Consider the following 16,910-nt stretch of genomic DNA (forward strand, 5'->3'; position numbering starts at 1 on the left):
CTCTCAGCCTTTCTTCATGGGAGAGGTGTTCCATCCCCCTGATCATTTTCGTGGCCCTCTTCTGGACCCGCTCCAACAGGTCCATGTCTTTCTTATGCTGAGAGCTCCAGAGCTGGATGCAGTACTCCAGGTGGGGTCTCACCAGAGCAGAGTAGAGGGGCAGAATCACCTCCCTCGACCTTCTTTTGATGTAGCCCAGGATACGATTGGCCTTCTGGGCTGCGAGTGCACATTGCTGGCTCACGTCCAGCTTTTCATCCACCAGTACCCCCAAGTCCTTCTGGGCAGGGCTGCTCTCAATCCCTTCATCCTCCAGCCTGTGTTGATAGCAGGGGTTGCCGCGGACCCAGGTGAGGACCCTGTACTTGGCCTTGTTGAACCTCATGAGGTTCACACGGGCGTTACATACTGCTCTCTGACCTAAACTTGTATTGTGCTGCTCTCATGATGGAAAATGCCTGATGGGTCAAGGACCATAAGCGTCCTAAGTGATCTCACACTGAATTGTCAGTCCCTTTCCCCAAACTGATAGACAGCTGTAATATTATTACCTTTCCTTATTTCATTCTGTTTATAAAAACTCTGGATAGAACTGTAGAGACTTTGAAAGTGGCAGCGAGCCTGTAGCTGTGCTGTGTTGAATTTTAGTTGTTTTGCGAATACAAATCTCCATATTTTAAATTTTGTAATATATCTTCAGACTCATCGCTGTAAGTCTTAAGGGGCTTTTGGAAGATCCATACTGTGTCTAGTGAAATTCTGACAAGTGTTACAGATGAAACACTGAAGAGTGGAGAAAAGTGTGATGCAAGTGGCGAAAGAGAAATATTTGACACTGAAGAGGGGTGTGCTGGGAGATAGAATAAATGGGTTAAATATCTCTTATCGCTGTCTCAGATGTTTCCTGTTTATACTGCTGGAATATGCATGCTTGCAATGCAAACTCAAAGCCAGTAACTCCTTTATATTAATATATATTTGCCATTTCCCTCTTTTATCAAGAGCTTATAAAAATAGGAGCATCTTAAGATGCATATTTTATATGGAAATCATCTGATGCAGATGGCTTTGGAAGGATTTTCTAAGCCTAAGTCAGCTATTTCATAGAGGAACACTGCATTCCTGCTGTACAATTTATAAATTAATTTACAGTGAGATCCATTTCTAGCATGAACATACTTTAACAGATGGAGCAAGTTGAAGTCTATAATAAAGAAAGTCGTAAATGTCATTCTCTGTAGGAAAACTAAACAAAATATATGAGTGCCATATCTAGTATTTATAAGTTTCCCCTGTCCTCCCCTATACTAAAGCAAGATAAATATAAAGTCATTTGAATTAAGACATTTGACAAAACATTAATGTGAAAATGTGATTTAGAGTTTGACATTTTGTTGGTAGCTGAGGACTTTGTTCTGAAGGAATTATGTGCGGTTCTCCTTGACCTCCCATATCAGCTGAGCACTGAGGAAAAAATACCCAATCTAGCACTCATGAGAAAGAGCATCCCAACAGCCAGGCACTGTAGAGAAGCATGAAAGCAGGAAACTACTATAATTACATAGAAGTCTACTGCAGTGTAAAGATACAGTTACTGTTTTCTTCATTGTATTTAACACTCTGAATTTCTCTTTTCTTTATCTTGCTTCATTCTTGTTGTTTTACTGGAGTGGTGCTATCAGCTGCTATGCAAATGTGAATGAGCTAAATATGCGTGAGAGGAGGTATTTGATTCTTCCATTTGTTTTGTCTTTATTCATTTAACTGTTTACCCAAAACGGTCTGATTGTATCTAGGCACCAAGAGTGCTGTAAACCAGCTCATTAGACCAGTGATTTGGGTAAACCCAGATCTCTTTGATATGTTTATTGATGCTATTGGTTTTAACTCTGTATGCATTAACACAGTAAATCCTGTGAAATGTATGGTCTTGTTTATGGTTAAATTAGAACAAAACTAATCTTTTGCCATTTTTTAGAATCAAGTAATTCATGGCACAACACTTCCTAGAAGTACACATTTATTTAACATATAAATGTTCTTACAAGTTTAATTTCTCATTCCATCCCATTATTTCCAAGATGTAATGAAGTAAGTTTTAGAACTAGACCTGATGAAGACTGAGTACAAATGATCAGCAAAATGACCTTGGGTTTTTCCTGATATTTTCAGTAGCGTACACTGCAAAATACATGGGAAAATCATCATTACTAAGAACTGATCAGCAGTGGCTTTACTTAGCCCCAGCTTACCTATCGCAGCTTACAGCCAGATACCAAAAATCCCCACAAATCAGCGTTGGCTTTGTGGTGTTAAAGCCTACCTAAATGAAGAGATGAGTAGTTTCACACTTGTAAGTGAAACGGAGGGCGTAGCTGGAGGGAAAAAAGTCAAATTAGCAAAGGTGATTGATGAAGAAAGGGGGATTTCATCAAGGAATCCATTCAGTTTGTAACCTGTGAATTTAGCTGTAGCAGAGATGAGCTGCTCAGGTCATCCTCTGGTAGCTGCAGGAGAGACTGAGGCAGCAGTCCTGCCTGCCAGACCAGAGGGATGTAGCCGCTTTGCTCCCAGGATCACAGAGGGCAAGGATCCTGGGAGGGTTTAGAGGAGCACAATGGGGAGGAACAATCAGTGTTATTTTAGAGCTGGGAATAGCTGTCTCAGGCCAAAGACACAGCTGACTCATTGGTAACCACCTGGGGATCAAATTTGGGAAGGGTTCTTGAAAGGAGTTAAATTTTTCAGAGCCCTGTGTCAAATGGGAGTTATTTCTGGGAAGTTACCTAAGATTTAAGGTGGTTAAAGTGTGTTTGGTTGCACCCAAATACCAGAAACCTTTGGAAAGGAGAGTAAGGTACATTATAGAGAAGGGCTAGATTTAAGTCTGGTGTTACTCAAATGCAAAGACTGGGGTTGAGGATGCAATGGGGCATAAATAATTGAGATGTGGTGCACAGACTGTGGTCTCATTAAGAATCCCTCCTGCTGGTGTGTGGCCCCTCCTCACATTTCTACAATAAACCTGTAATATAATGGGGGGTTTTTGGATGCCATGATTTGCTCTGATCTTAAAATGCCAATTTTGATTTGTATTGGTTTTATTCCAAAGAAGAATGAATGGTCATTCAGTTAAATGAAACTATGTTGAATAAAGCGTTATTTGCTTTCACTAGGCAACTGTCAGGTCCCATGTCTCAAAATCCTCACACATATTTTTTCTTTTGTCTTTCAAGATGCATATAAATGATGTAGTAGCATTTCACTTCTTAAAAATGTCTGCCTAGATGGACTAAGAACAGCTCTGTGTTCTTAGGAAAGTAATGATTTTGCACCAAGAACAAGTTTTAGTATTTAGCATTTGACTGTTAGTTACCATCTTTTTCACTTAAGATACTTCTGGACTTGAAAAAAATGTTGTATACGTTGTGAAGTCACTAATGCTCCTCTGTGCTGCCAACAGATGTTGATGAATGCACATCAAACCCATGCTCTAATGGAGACTGTGTCAACACACCTGGTTCCTATTACTGCAAGTGCCATGCAGGTTTCCAGAGAACTCCTACCAAGCAAGCTTGCATCGGTAAGAAAATTTGCTTCACATCTACTGACGTGGCAGATGTTCTGACCCCTTATGTCAGATTCCATTGGAGTTCAAAAAATAGTTAGCAATGCGATTTCAGTAAATCTCAACAGTTGGTATATTAATTGAAGCTCTAGTTCTGGGCTACCATTCCATTTGTTCTGTTGTTGTCTTTTAACATTTATCCATTATTCTGGAATATCTGTCACTTGGCCAGGGAATTCCCTAGCCAGGAGTTCTACAAAAAATCAGGAAATAGACTATTAGTACGACAGGTGTATATTTATGTATGTACAGAGATGAATGTGTGAGTAGGTTTTTAAAAGTATTCATAAAGTAATTGCTGAGCATCACAAAATGTAGCATTGTAGCATTTATTGTACAAGTTTGTAAAATAATATTTTTCCTGTCTCTGGTGCAGTGAGAATAAATTCTTAACTGTCTCTGGAAAATTTTTTCTAAGTAAGATTTAAATAACATGCCAGTATTTTTCAAAGCAGTGATTGTCTCTATATACGTTTTTATCTTACAGTAATTCTCTGTTTGTGTGATTTTTTTTTTTTTACCTTAGATATAGATGAGTGCATCCAGAATGGTGTTCTTTGTAAAAATGGCCGGTGTGTAAACACTGATGGAAGTTTCCAGTGTATTTGCAATGCTGGGTTTGAACTGACTACAGATGGAAAAAATTGTGTGGGTAAGAACTCTTCTAAATAATGGGGCAGGCATTAGTTGTTGTCTAGAAGTTGTACGTCATACAACAATTAAGGATCATAAAGGACGACCTTTTTTGAACTCGTGTATGACCTGAGGTGAACTTATAGCCCATGCATTCAAATAGTTATTGTATGGAACTGCATGATTTCAAAGAAAACTTGAGGTATTTTTTGTTTTCGAAGCTACATCTCTCTTCGAGAGTCCCAGGTAACTCAGTTCCAGGAATAACATTTTTCCCTAAAGCTTCCTAGCAAGCGCTCCATGTATCAGCACTGCTGAAGAAACAACTGTGTTTAATTTTGACTATACTGTGTCAAAAAAACCCTTCCTAGATAAACAACAAGCTCTTAATTCTGTCAGGTGATTGAAGCTTTTTATCCTTTCATGTAAGAAAGAAAGATGCAGCCTGTTCTTCCATACACAGTCTGCTGAAACACATAAAGTAACTGATCACAAAGGGAAAAAAATTTGCTGTTTTGTCTATAGAGTGAAAAGTCTTCAGGTGCTTCATCAGAGTTATGAGTAGAATTTAATCTTCAAGTGAAGGAATATGTCGCATCAGTCCTGATGGTTTATTTTTACTGTGTCATCTTCTGGAAGGTGAGGAACTATAAGCAGTTTTCTTTGCAATGTTTTACAGACCACGATGAGTGTACCACGACAAACATGTGTTTAAATGGGATGTGCATAAATGAAGATGGGAGTTTTAAATGCATCTGCAAACCAGGATTTGTTCTGGCTCCAAATGGGCGTTACTGTACTGGTATGTAGAACTGAGGGGTAACGCATTAAGACAATCTTGATTGAAAACAGCTTTTCCGGTCCATTCATTCATGCAAGAATGGCAATCTCATCACATGGATTTAATAACATACTAATACCTTACTAACTCATTGCAGTAGATTTCTTAAGCTGCCTAGAATAGAAATAGGTCTTTAACTTACAGAAAGAAATAACTGAATTATTTAATAGTATTGTGAAAGCTACAACAGATGATAAATTAGCTTTTGAAAAGTCTTGGAGCATTGTAAATGCAGCAAAATATGCAGGCCCTTCATGAAGTGGTAAAGTGAGCAGCAATATGGGTAGTTTTAAAGGTTTAAAAGATTTTACATTGATGAACACACACAAGTATGTTTTCCACATCATTATTCTGGCAATTTAGAGTGCATAACACTTAAGACATCGTATTTGCACATAACATTACAAACTTTTTAAAGAGAGGTCGTTGAAAACTTACAAACATTTTAAGAATAGAGTCTGATTTAGCTTCAGTTGTAAGTAAACTAATGGAAGATACCTGTTGCTGCCAGTAGAAGTAGGTTTGGGCTGGAGTCATTTCTAGTAAGTGCAAAATCATCTAAATTGTTAGTTTTCTGATTTGAAATTAAACCATTTCTATTAATTGTGGTTTTCTTAATGTATATGCAGGTGGGCTGTTGCCTTAGATAGAAATTGATGACCACTGAAAAGTTCTTTGAAATTAAAATTTACCATCATGTGGATATTCTGTGATTAGTGCTTCCTTAACCACACTTTAAAGCAAAGTTACAGTGTCATGGGTTGGACAAAGGGCAAAATTTATCATTCATTTTGCTGAATGTATAATCTGAAGTGCCTTTAATCCTACAGTTTTTCTGGGGTTTTTTTTTCATATTTTTTTTTAATGTGCAGCTGGAATTTTGATTATTTAGTGTAATTCCAAGATGAGATTTTTTGTAGAAACAAAACAAGGATATGTTGACGATTCATCTGCTATCATAAAGTCATTTGGTAACGTTCTAAAAATATTAATTGTAATCTTGCTTAAAAACAGTGAATAGATTGTTGAATTGTGTTGCCTCCTGATAGATATTGATGAATGTCAGACATCAGGAATTTGCATGAATGGTCATTGCATAAATACTGAAGGATCCTTTCGGTGTGAGTGTCCACCTGGCTTGGCTGTTGGAGTTGATGGTCGGGTGTGTGTAGGTAAGTGAGATTTTTCTTTTTCATTGAAAAGCAAGTGGAATTATCAGGTTGTCAGATTAAAGAAATGCATTAACTGTTGACATCAAACCACAGAGGATCTGCTCTAGGATAAATCTGGAGTATTTGTCTTTTGTTCTGCTATGTGTTTGTGTTCATGTATGTGCATGTATCTATATATATGTATGTATAGTCACATTTATATTCAGTTGTGCATCATCCACTCCAAATCACTAAAATAGGTACATATCTTGGTTGCGACACTGATATTTTCGCACTCCGCTTTTAATTTCTTTCTCTAATCTGAAAACATTTTATTCTCCCTGTACCATAGTGTTAAAAAAGAAAAAGTTCTAGCAGGAGAAATAGTGAAAACTAGATAGACTTGTTTCTGTGAACTCAAATATCATTATTAAGAATTACTAGGAAATCTTGCATTATGTTATCCCATAAACCTAGTGTTAAAAGACAAGACGCTTAAATTCCTCTGTGGAATTGGAGTGGCACCACCTCTTGTTTACCTGTTACTCCTGTAAATTAAACTTACAGTATTTATTCTTCCTGGCATCTCTTTTTGTTTTTGAGGCATACCTTTTGTAGTCGGCTGATGAGTAATCTTTTGTCATATAATCTGAACTTCAGCCTCTTATCCCCTCAAATGTTACTGGTTGACAGTTAAGAGATTTTTCACCCAACTCCACCAGGAGCTCTAGCATAGCTTTAGAGAGCTCACCAGAGAAAAATGGAGCATTTTCAGCGTGATGAAGAATAAAAAAGGGTAGAGGGCAAAAGGTATTCAGTCTTTGTTTTCTACTGATTGCTGGTGGAGAATATTTTGCAAAATATTCATTTTACAAAAATTTCTGAGATTGATGGGACTACATGCACTAGGGACTGCAATACTGAAAGTTCCTTAAACCAGTTTAATCCACAGGAGATACAATCTTTCCCTTCTTCTGCATATCAGAACATCAGTTCTGTTTCCCCTGTTTCTTCTCTCCTAGCTCATGAACGTATCTGTCATCAGGCATATCGGTGCCCCAAGGCTCAGTTAGTGGATAGGCATGGCATTAAGCTTCAGCAGGCAAATGTGCCTGGAATGGGGCCTCCTTGAGTGAAAAGCACACCTCTGGCAGCATCACAACACATTAGCTTCAATTTTGGTATGTGGCCATGTGTGCTAGATGCTGCTGGTTACTGGACTGCCATTGGAGCTGGTATTAGATCAGGCCAGCTGGTTATGTCATGATGTTTGACAGGTTCATGAAGCAGTAAAGGCAGAGAGGAAACCATTGGCTTAGCTCTGCAATAGTCTTATATATTAATCAGTGCTATGACTGTTCTTGCTGATGGATGCATATATGTCTTATCTGCCTATGTCTTATCTGCATGTGTCCAGATAAAGGAAAGACAGACTTCATCAGTATGTTTGGAAGTTATCTTGCACCAAAGGGATGTGAGATGCTACATCCTTGTGTTGCTGTTATCAATTCATTTGAAATAAAATTTTAAATTGTGCAGAAGTTCGTCATTCTTTAAAATAAAATCTAGTGCAAGCATTCCTATCAAGTGCCTGCACAAGCTGGCCCTTTCTGTTACCACTTCAGTTTAAAAAATGCACGATAAAATCTCAGAATGGCTTAAAAACAGGCTAATAAAAAGCCAAAACACCTTCTCAGTCTCTCAGTTGGAACCCAAGTATTTGTTGTTTTAAATAAATGAGATTTTTTGGTAAGCAAAACTGTACTAAAGATTGAGCCAACAAAAGCAAGGTTTGTTCTCTCCTACGTAGTAGCCAGGTTGTTTTCTTCTGATTTACTAAACGTTTGGAGAAAAGCAATGAAAAGCTAAAACAATGAGAAGAGGCTTGGTATACTGATTTTAATATAGGAATTTCACTGCTTAGGGGCACAGCAGCAAAACCAGATTTGAGTACAAGCTGTTCAGTACCTTTTTTGTGGTCCAAGTTGGCCTCATCTTTACCCCTGTCAGTGATACAGCTGCAAAGAATCAATGCAGTGCTCAATTTTCTGTGCTTTCATTTACCTAATGCTACCACAGTTCTAGCAGCTAAAGGCTTCACAAGTTGGCCATCAGCTGTGAACACTATTTTTTTATTTGAAAATGTTAAGCTCCACGTCACATAGCTTTAAGTTTGACGATAAATGCTTAAATTTTCAACAGGAAATATCCTTAATATGACAAAAATCGTAAGGCAGAGTCATGATTTATTTGGAAAATTAATTTTAAAAAGGTTATGTAATTATTCCAGGCATAAAGTAACATAGGAAATTTCAAATATTGCATAACAAAGATATGCTCATACATGACCATTAGAATAGAATTTCCAAGCCAGTCTGCTGTTCAGAATTTTTTTTGTGTGTGTGTGTATAAATACACATGCTGTGTTAACTACAGGAATTCTCTGTCTGGCTATTCTGTGCCATAAATTACATGAGCTAAATAATACTTTTCAGACATTCTGGCTGCTAGAAGAGTATTTGTAGTCTGAAAGTTAATAAGTTACATGGGGCTTCCTTTTAACAGTATTCCCACAAATGTGCTAGGCAATTAGCAAAAATATAAAATCAAAGAGCCTACAGTCCAATTCTCTCACTCTTACTTTGAGCTGTATTTTACATCTGAATAGTGCCATTGATTCTGGGGGGGCTATTCATAGAATAAATTGCTTTTTTATTTAGTATTATTAAGTATGGCAGAGTCAATCACAAAATGTTATACAAGTTTGGAGAGAAAAATACAGCAAGGGGGAACAAATGCTTGGAAAAGGAACAGTTAGATAAATGCTCAGAGCCAAACTAGTATTTGCAGGCATTTCAGGTTTGGCTATACTTCTAACTGCAGCTCCATGCTCAGATATCTCAGCTGGCTCTGTGTGTGTGTGTGTTTGTGTATCACCTCAGAACTTGTACTGAGCTATGGCTATAGCGCTGAGCAATGTTGTTTGTTCTCTACTGAGACACTTTTAATTATAATTCAGTCTGCAGTTCACATCTCTGCCCAAAGCTATAGCCATCCAGGACAAAACCGCTAAGTTTTATTTTACCCTGGTTATTTTGCAGAACCATACCTCAAAGTGCCTGTCATGAGCACTGCATGGTTTGACCTTTTAAGGCACCTGGATGGGTGCAGTGACTTTCACTGAGAATAGGTCAACCACTGGTCCACCTGACCTTGACCACAAGTATGGTGGTGATAACGTTTGCAGATGCTGAAGTGCTACACCACAAAATTTAAGAGTCTAGAAATGCTATTCTCTGGGAAACAGTGGAGTTTCCCATAAACAGGTACATGGTTACAGCAGCACCAATGCTAAACTCTGATCCAGGGCATAAAACAAGTTCTCTAGTGTTCTGAAATTAGTAGCCAAAGGCTGATCAAACTATACATGGAGAGCAGCGCAGGTTCATCAGTAAGGTGCATGCTTAGAACTGTTGTGACATGGGTAACCTCAGCTTGGTGAGGTGCCTACAGCAACTAAGCCATGGACAAAGCAGCGCCTGTCTTTCTCATTCTTGCTGTCTGCATGGGAAGCACAGCCCAGGGAGGACATTCTTCCTGTCATATGATTGCTGTTCTGGTTCTGGAGGAGCCAGCTTGGTTCTTCATCCTGCACATGCTTTGTGAATCACTGACTGTGTATATAAGACTGTTTTCCTGTAACTCGTTAGGCAATCCTCCGCAAATTCCCTGTGCTGCTTCTATAAAAACATTGGTTTATGTGGAAAAGCATTTGCTCTCTTCTTATGCAGCGCAGTTGCTCAGTACATCTGTAGCTTCCTCCAGCTGCTTCCCACACTTCACATCTTTGAAGACCTTCCTACAGTATTTCTTTCACACTTTCCAATCTTTTCTCCCCCTGCAGTTTCCCTTGGTGCCATTTCCTTCCCTCACATTGCTTCTCCATTCTCTCCCAGACACATAACTAAGGGGAAGCCTTCCCTTCTGTGACAGGGCAATGATTGAAGCCCCTTTATTCATGGCAGAGCATGGCAGAGTGGCATCTGGATTTGTTAGAGGTGGAGGGAAAGGATGTGATGCAACTACTTATTTTACAGAGTACATGAACAGACATTTCTTGTGCAAAAATTCTTGATTGTTGTCAAGCATAATAGTCTTCTTCTGCTGTCAGGTGCAAGTAAATTGTATTGGCTTCACCTAGACTCTTGGCAAGGAATAAGCCCTGAAATCTGGGCCACATTTAACTGTGCTCCAGAACTATCTGTTCCATGGGATACCAAAAGCAAGAGAAAACATTTACGTACAGGCAATCCTGTTTGTATTGAGCCAGCTTACCACAAAAGAGCAGGCAGAACACAGAAGGAATTGCCAGTTCTTACTTGGATTGGCACAGGATATTCAACATCCACTGTAAGATTTTTCATGCAACTTTTCTTTGTTGTTTCGGGGTTATCTTTTAAGTAGGTAACTGTCTGGATTCCCTCAGACCCTACTCAGTTTCTGAGTGCACCCAGGCTCATGTCCAGGCAACAATGTATGGTAGTTTTACTGGGAGACTGACAAGGAGCATAAATTAAAGCCACGTTGTGGCCTGGTCCATAAAGATGCCTGAAACAAAGAGTATTTCTGTAGCTCCAACAAGTGTCTGTAGAAGTATAGGAGTCAAAACTAAAGGCTGTTTACTCCATCTGTATCCTGCAGTTCTCAACCACACATTTAGGTGGACTGTCCACTCACATGCTTGTTAGAAGATCTCCAGTATTATCCTATAAGCAAATATGCAAAAGGCATCTAACCCTGGAATGACCAAAAAACCAAAACAACAAAAGTCAAAACAAAATACGTAAAAAGCAGTCTAAGAGACATTCTCATAGTTCTTGGGTAAGTATAGCAGATGGGTAAACCTGCAAAGGTAGGGCTGAAGGCCTGCCTTGGAAGATGCATCTTACTGGTCAAGTCAGTCAAATTGATTTATATGACTAAATCAGCTGCAAGATTGGCAGTATGCACGTGGTGAGTCTTACAGCTGTGTGGCTGTCCTGTATAATTTTTCTGCTGTCTTTTATGGCATGATCTTCGAGGTTGGAGACCTTCCAGTTATTATCTGTTTTCTTTGTGTAATAAGTGGTGGATTGTCCTGGCCATCATTTCCAACCCTCTATCTAGGGATGGCACTGTAATTTCTATAGTGGCTTTTCAATCACAAATCTCCAGAATTTTCTTATACTCAAGGCAGTAGTGCTGCTTTCCCCACTACCTAGTCATGTATAAGAATTGCTAAATCGCTGTTGCTAGCTAGGTATTGGGACCTCTTTGATATCCTAACCCTAATCCAGCACTGGTGCCAGTTTACGTATAAGCCTATTAAGATAGCCATGTCACGTAAATGCTGGTCTGAACAGTCTGCTGAAATTGCATTTCTGTTCAGAATTTGTAAATACAGTAGCAGGCTATGCTCCTCCTTTTGGAAATAGGTAGTCTCCCATATTACCAGCCCTGGGCTGCTGGTGAGTTACCCTATGTGAGGAACCATTTTGGAAGCAAATAAGAGATCTGTGTGTCCAGGTTATGGTTGTAGTACTTCTCAAAGGGAAAAATCAGTCACCATATGCTGATTCAAGCCATTCTGTGTTTCTTATTGAGATATGTGTTGATGGATTTACAAAGCTGCTCTGGTGTGTGGGTCATCTTTGCTGGGTCCTATGGAATGCTTTTAGATTCGCCCACAATATGCTAGTTTAGGTGGTTTTAAAGTGCTCTGGAGGGAGCTCTGGGGGCTAATCATTTTGAGAATTGGCCTTGATGCCATCAGGATTATTGTAGCAGAGCAATGCAGATGTAGCCAATGTAACCATTTTGTTGAACAAAAATTTTTTTTTTTAAACTCTCATTGAGATAGTATGCATACATTTCACTCTCAGCCTAAGGAAATCAATTATTTCTTTGCTTGCCCTTTCTTAGATACTCATATGCGTAGCACATGCTATGGAGGCATCAAAAAAGGAGCGTGTGTCCGTCCTTTCCCTGGTGCTGTGACAAAGTCTGAATGTTGCTGTGCCAATCCTGACTATGGTTTTGGAGAGCCATGCCACCCCTGCCCTGCCAAAAACTCAGGTAAAATTTTGTGTTTCTTTGAATACTACAGTGAACATACAGACTTTAAAAAATTTTTTTCAGATCAGGTTGTTCATTTATTTCATGCCTTAAAGAGAAATGAATAGGGTACTTAATGGAATTGTACACTGATTCTGGAAATGGTTTCTCCTTTAAAGAAAAACTCTCTGGTATTTTATGTTCAGTATTTGTGGGTTTATGCATTGTAACGTTTGAGGTGAACCTAGTTCCAGAGCTAGCCAGACTGTGACAAAATTCAAGACAAAGGACATGAGTATGCTATGGATGAAGTTGGGTCCCTGAATTAAGTGTTGGCTATAAGTAATAATACTTTAAAGATGATAAGCAGAGTTCTCTGATGAATCTGTAAATTTCCTAGTCAAATCAATCCAGTTTAAAAGAGCAGCCCATATTAATTTTAGAAATATGTATTTCATTTTATAAGAATCAGTTCTCCAAATAAACCTGGGGATTGATTAAAAAAACATCTCCTGAATATAGGACTGAGATGATTTCTCTTGGACCGTATTTCCATTCAATGTCATTTTCTGAGATAGCAGAAAACTATTTAGAAGAAATGAAGTAAAACTGGCATTATGGTTGAAAGCAGTAACTTAAGGAGACAGTACTGTCAAGACTATAATGAAATCACTTGAGTGTTTAATTCTTGTTATCAAATTTTGGTTTTGTATGTATGTGAAAGTTCAGGGTGGAATGCTACTTGTTGTAGCATTATTAGCTATATTATCTATATATAGCATTAGCAATATTATCTATAAATAGTTATTTCATGTGAACATTGGCATTTTGTTAGTTACTTTGTAGAAAAATTATTTTGGAAAAAAGATCAGGTGGATTTGGTTTAGGATTAAAGAAGGTGAAACACAGGAAATAACGTTACTTTGTAAAAATTATTTTGGAAAAAAGATCAGGTGGATTTGGTTTAGGATTAAAGAAGGTGAAACACAGGAAATAACATTTTCTTTCTTCCCCAACACCTCTTGCTTCAATTGAGCAGCTGAATTCCATGGCCTGTGTAGCAGTGGAATAGGTATTACTGTGGATGGACGAGGTATGTTGCACATTTTCTTTAATATATATGATTCAACATTAAAAAAAAATACTCGGAATTATATTTTTCTTTAACATATTAGGGTGGAGGTTTTTGCCTCAAGATTAATATGTTGATTTTAGTATTTTCATTATCAAAGTACAATAATTAAATATTGTCTAAAGGAAAGGCCAGAATTAATTCTCTACAACATTGGATTTTGCCTGACCCTGACAAGAAAAAAAAAGGTCATCCATTTTAAAGGTTTTACCTATAATTTATTTTTTTTTAGAATAGGCATAAGACAGTTCTCCTTCATTTGGGGAATGACAGGAGCCACTTGAATTTGCAGTTGATTTTCAGTCAGCTGGGATAGTAATAGAGCAGTTTTTCACTCCAGATCCAGTGTTCACTACATGGACTGTTTCCATGGAGGGATCGTTTCTCTGGTGAGTTAGAGTTGGAAGGGAGCTTACTAAAAAAGGATCCTCCTAAAAAAAGTCCTGAAAGTGAGCACTTGCATTTCATACTGGGAACTGTAAAGCTCCAGCTCCTTTTTCTAGCACCACAGAGAGAGGGATTTTAAAGATAATAGCTGAGCCAGGCCTGAAGCAGGGGTGATGCATGCTGCAGCTGCCAAATAGGTAGAGTGGGTTCAAGAAGGAATGGTGGAACACAGTATTATGATTTATTGCTAGATAGTTCCCTGATGAGTTAATAAAGTTGCAGCCAAATTAAAGCAGATACTGTACAGTTAATATTTCCAGGCATTTAATTTATGTAGCTTTTATCCTTGTCAGCATTAAAGCTCCTATTCAGTTCAGCAGGAACAGAATGAGACCCACTGATCATTATACTCAGAAACACCCTACATAGCTTTTAAAAATAGTACTATAATAAAAGAAATTCTGTTCATACTGTAAGTGTATGTATAGTTTTTTGTTCTCTATGAGCTCATTGCTTAACATGTTGCCAAACTTACAAGTAATTTGAAATCCATAGAGTTTGTATAATCCACTGCTTATACCAAGGGACTTTGTTTGCCAATTCCATTTCCTAAAGGAGAGGAATACTGATCCCACATTCAATCCCTAATAAAAATTCTGTTGTGTTCCTCATGCATTCTCATTATCAAGAGTGAGTGGGAATACACTTTATCAGTGAAGCTCTTGTCATAGAGATTTTATTTCACTTTTAGTTGATACATAGCTTGTTAATTAGACTGCAGTCCATCACCACATCCCTACTCCTAGGTGCAAAACCTTCATGTCTTCATGTGAGAGAAGTCTGGACATAGGTGAGGACAGAGATTTTGCGGTCTGGTTCAATATAAAAAGTAACAGGAAGGGCTGGACCTTCTGAAATCATTAATTTGATAAGGAGGATAAAGTCATGAAATTGTGTGGCTTGTCCCCAAGATACAAACAACTTTAGTAAACTACAGAAAACTTTTTACTCAAAAGAAAACATAAAGCTGAAATATTAAGCTAACTCACACTTTCTTAAGAAATTTTCAGATGTCTTATAGCTTTGCGTTTAATCCAGGGAGAGCATGATTTTTCCAAATGCATATCTGAGTATATGTAAATCATGATCTAAACTGCACTACGATTAAAGAAGAAATGTCCTTTAAAAGAAGTTGAGCAGTACAAGTGTAAAACAAGCTTTGTATGAAGTCACAACTAGGCCAGCACCCCTACTGTTCTTTCCAGGGTTTGGAAGGGGAACTGTTCAGAGCAATGGGCTTACCATATGGGAAGAAAAAACTTAATATTGAAAACCCCTCTTTTCCTCAGAGGCAAAAAATATTAAAACTAGCCTGTTCCTGTTCTTATAGTTCATAGGAATGTTTTGGAATTTTCCAACTACAGCAGAAATTCTATATGAGACTGTAAATTCAGGGAATATATCTCATTCATCATCCTATTCTGTTGATCTGAGAAAAATTGTAAATTTCCAACAAGTGCTATAATTTCTATAAGACTGAGTATGCTGTGGTATTGACTTATGCGTTAGTCCTGTATTAGGAAAAGTCTTTGTGTCACCTAATAATTTATAACTTCTTACCTAGATCCTTAAACCACAGGCACTGAGTGCACAGGCTAGATATTTTGCATCAAGGTATTCTTACAAATACATAGTTCCCTACTGATTTAGGTTAGAAGGGGTATCTGGTAGTCATTCAACCTAACCTTCTGCTCAGAGCAGGGTAACTTCAAAGTTGAATCAGGTTTCTCAAGGGCTTGCCCAGTGGAGTTTGGAAAATCTCGAAGGATGGAGTTCCCATAGGCTCTCTGGGCAGCTTGCTCTAGAGCTTAACCACTCTGATGGGGAAGAATTGTTTTCCTGGTGTTCAGTTAAAATTTCCCCTGTTGTAACTTGTAACTATTGTCTCTTGCCCCGTCATTGTGTACCTCAAAGAGTCTTGCTCCATCTTCTCTGTAACCATCTGTTAAGATCAGAGAACTGCTATTAGATGTCCCTCTCATCTTCCCTCTTGCTGGCTAAACAAGTCCAGTTCCCTCAGCCTCTTCTCATACATCAGGCACTGATCCTGCTAGGGGACTTCAATCACACTGACATCTGCTGCAGAAGCAGCACAGCAAGCTGTATGTAGTCCAGGAGACTCTTGGAGCGCACTTAGGATAATTTCTTAATCCAGGTGATAGCCTAACCAGAGGAGAAGCGCTACTGGACCTGTTGCTTACCAACAGAGATGAACTAATTAGTGAGGTCAAGACTGATGGCAGCCTGGGCTGCAGTGATCATGCACTGGTGGAACTCATGATCTTGAGGGAGATGGGCCAGGTGAAGAGTAAAGCCAGGACCATGAATTTTAGGAGAGTGAACTTTCAGTTGTTTGAGAAATTAGTGGATGGGACCCTCTGGGAAACTGCCCTCAGGGATAAAGGAGCAGAACATTTTCCTTAGGTCACAAGACCTCTCAATTCCCACGTGTAAGAAATCAGGCAAGGAAGGCAGGAGACCAGCATGGCTGAATAAAGACCTCCTGGTCAAACTAAAGTGTAAGAAGGAAATGCATAGGCAGTGGAACCAGGGATATGTATCCTGGGAAGAGTACAGGGATGCTGACCAGGTGTGTAGGCATGGGATCAGGAAAGCTAGAGCACAGTTGAAGCTGAGTTTGGCAAGGAATGTGAAGAATACGGCAGGCTTCTACAGGTACATCAGGTACGTCAGAAAAGGAAGATTACAAGAACCGGAGCGCGGTGAACAGGGTGGGCAAACAGGACGTGGCGCGTCAGAAGGGCATGGCGTGGCAGTTTGCACGACAGCTCGCGCGGGCAGGGCGTGCAGGGAAGGTGAGAGGGCAGGGTGCAGTCCCCCTCCTGGCTCTATAGTAGTCATCCTCCCAGAAGAGGACCTATCTATGGTTTCCACTCGGCTGAAAGCCATCGCCAGAAGGAAGAAACAGTAGAATAAATGCAAGCTAGGTCATCCAGACACTTCATTCTTCATTCAAAATGAGTC

The 16,910-nt window shown here is 38.9% G+C and overlaps 1 protein-coding gene across 1 annotated transcript in view; it reads left to right on the top strand.

Moving 5' to 3' along the window:
- Positions 1-16,910, top strand: part of FBN2 (fibrillin 2) — a 205,879-nt gene that overhangs the window by 95,628 nt on the left and 93,341 nt on the right. The window contains exons 15-20 of the mRNA XM_019471859.1: positions 3,464-3,583; positions 4,155-4,280; positions 4,941-5,063; positions 6,152-6,274; positions 12,215-12,367; positions 13,386-13,439. Of these exons, the coding sequence (XP_019327404.1) occupies positions 3,464-3,583; positions 4,155-4,280; positions 4,941-5,063; positions 6,152-6,274; positions 12,215-12,367; positions 13,386-13,439 (699 nt within the window). The remainder of the gene's footprint in view (positions 1-3,463; positions 3,584-4,154; positions 4,281-4,940; positions 5,064-6,151; positions 6,275-12,214; positions 12,368-13,385; positions 13,440-16,910) is intronic.

This window comes from Aptenodytes forsteri, unplaced genomic scaffold (assembly GCF_000699145.1).
Source record: "Aptenodytes forsteri isolate BGI_AS27 unplaced genomic scaffold, ASM69914v1 Scaffold402, whole genome shotgun sequence".
NCBI classification, from domain to species: domain Eukaryota; kingdom Metazoa; phylum Chordata; class Aves; order Sphenisciformes; family Spheniscidae; genus Aptenodytes; species Aptenodytes forsteri.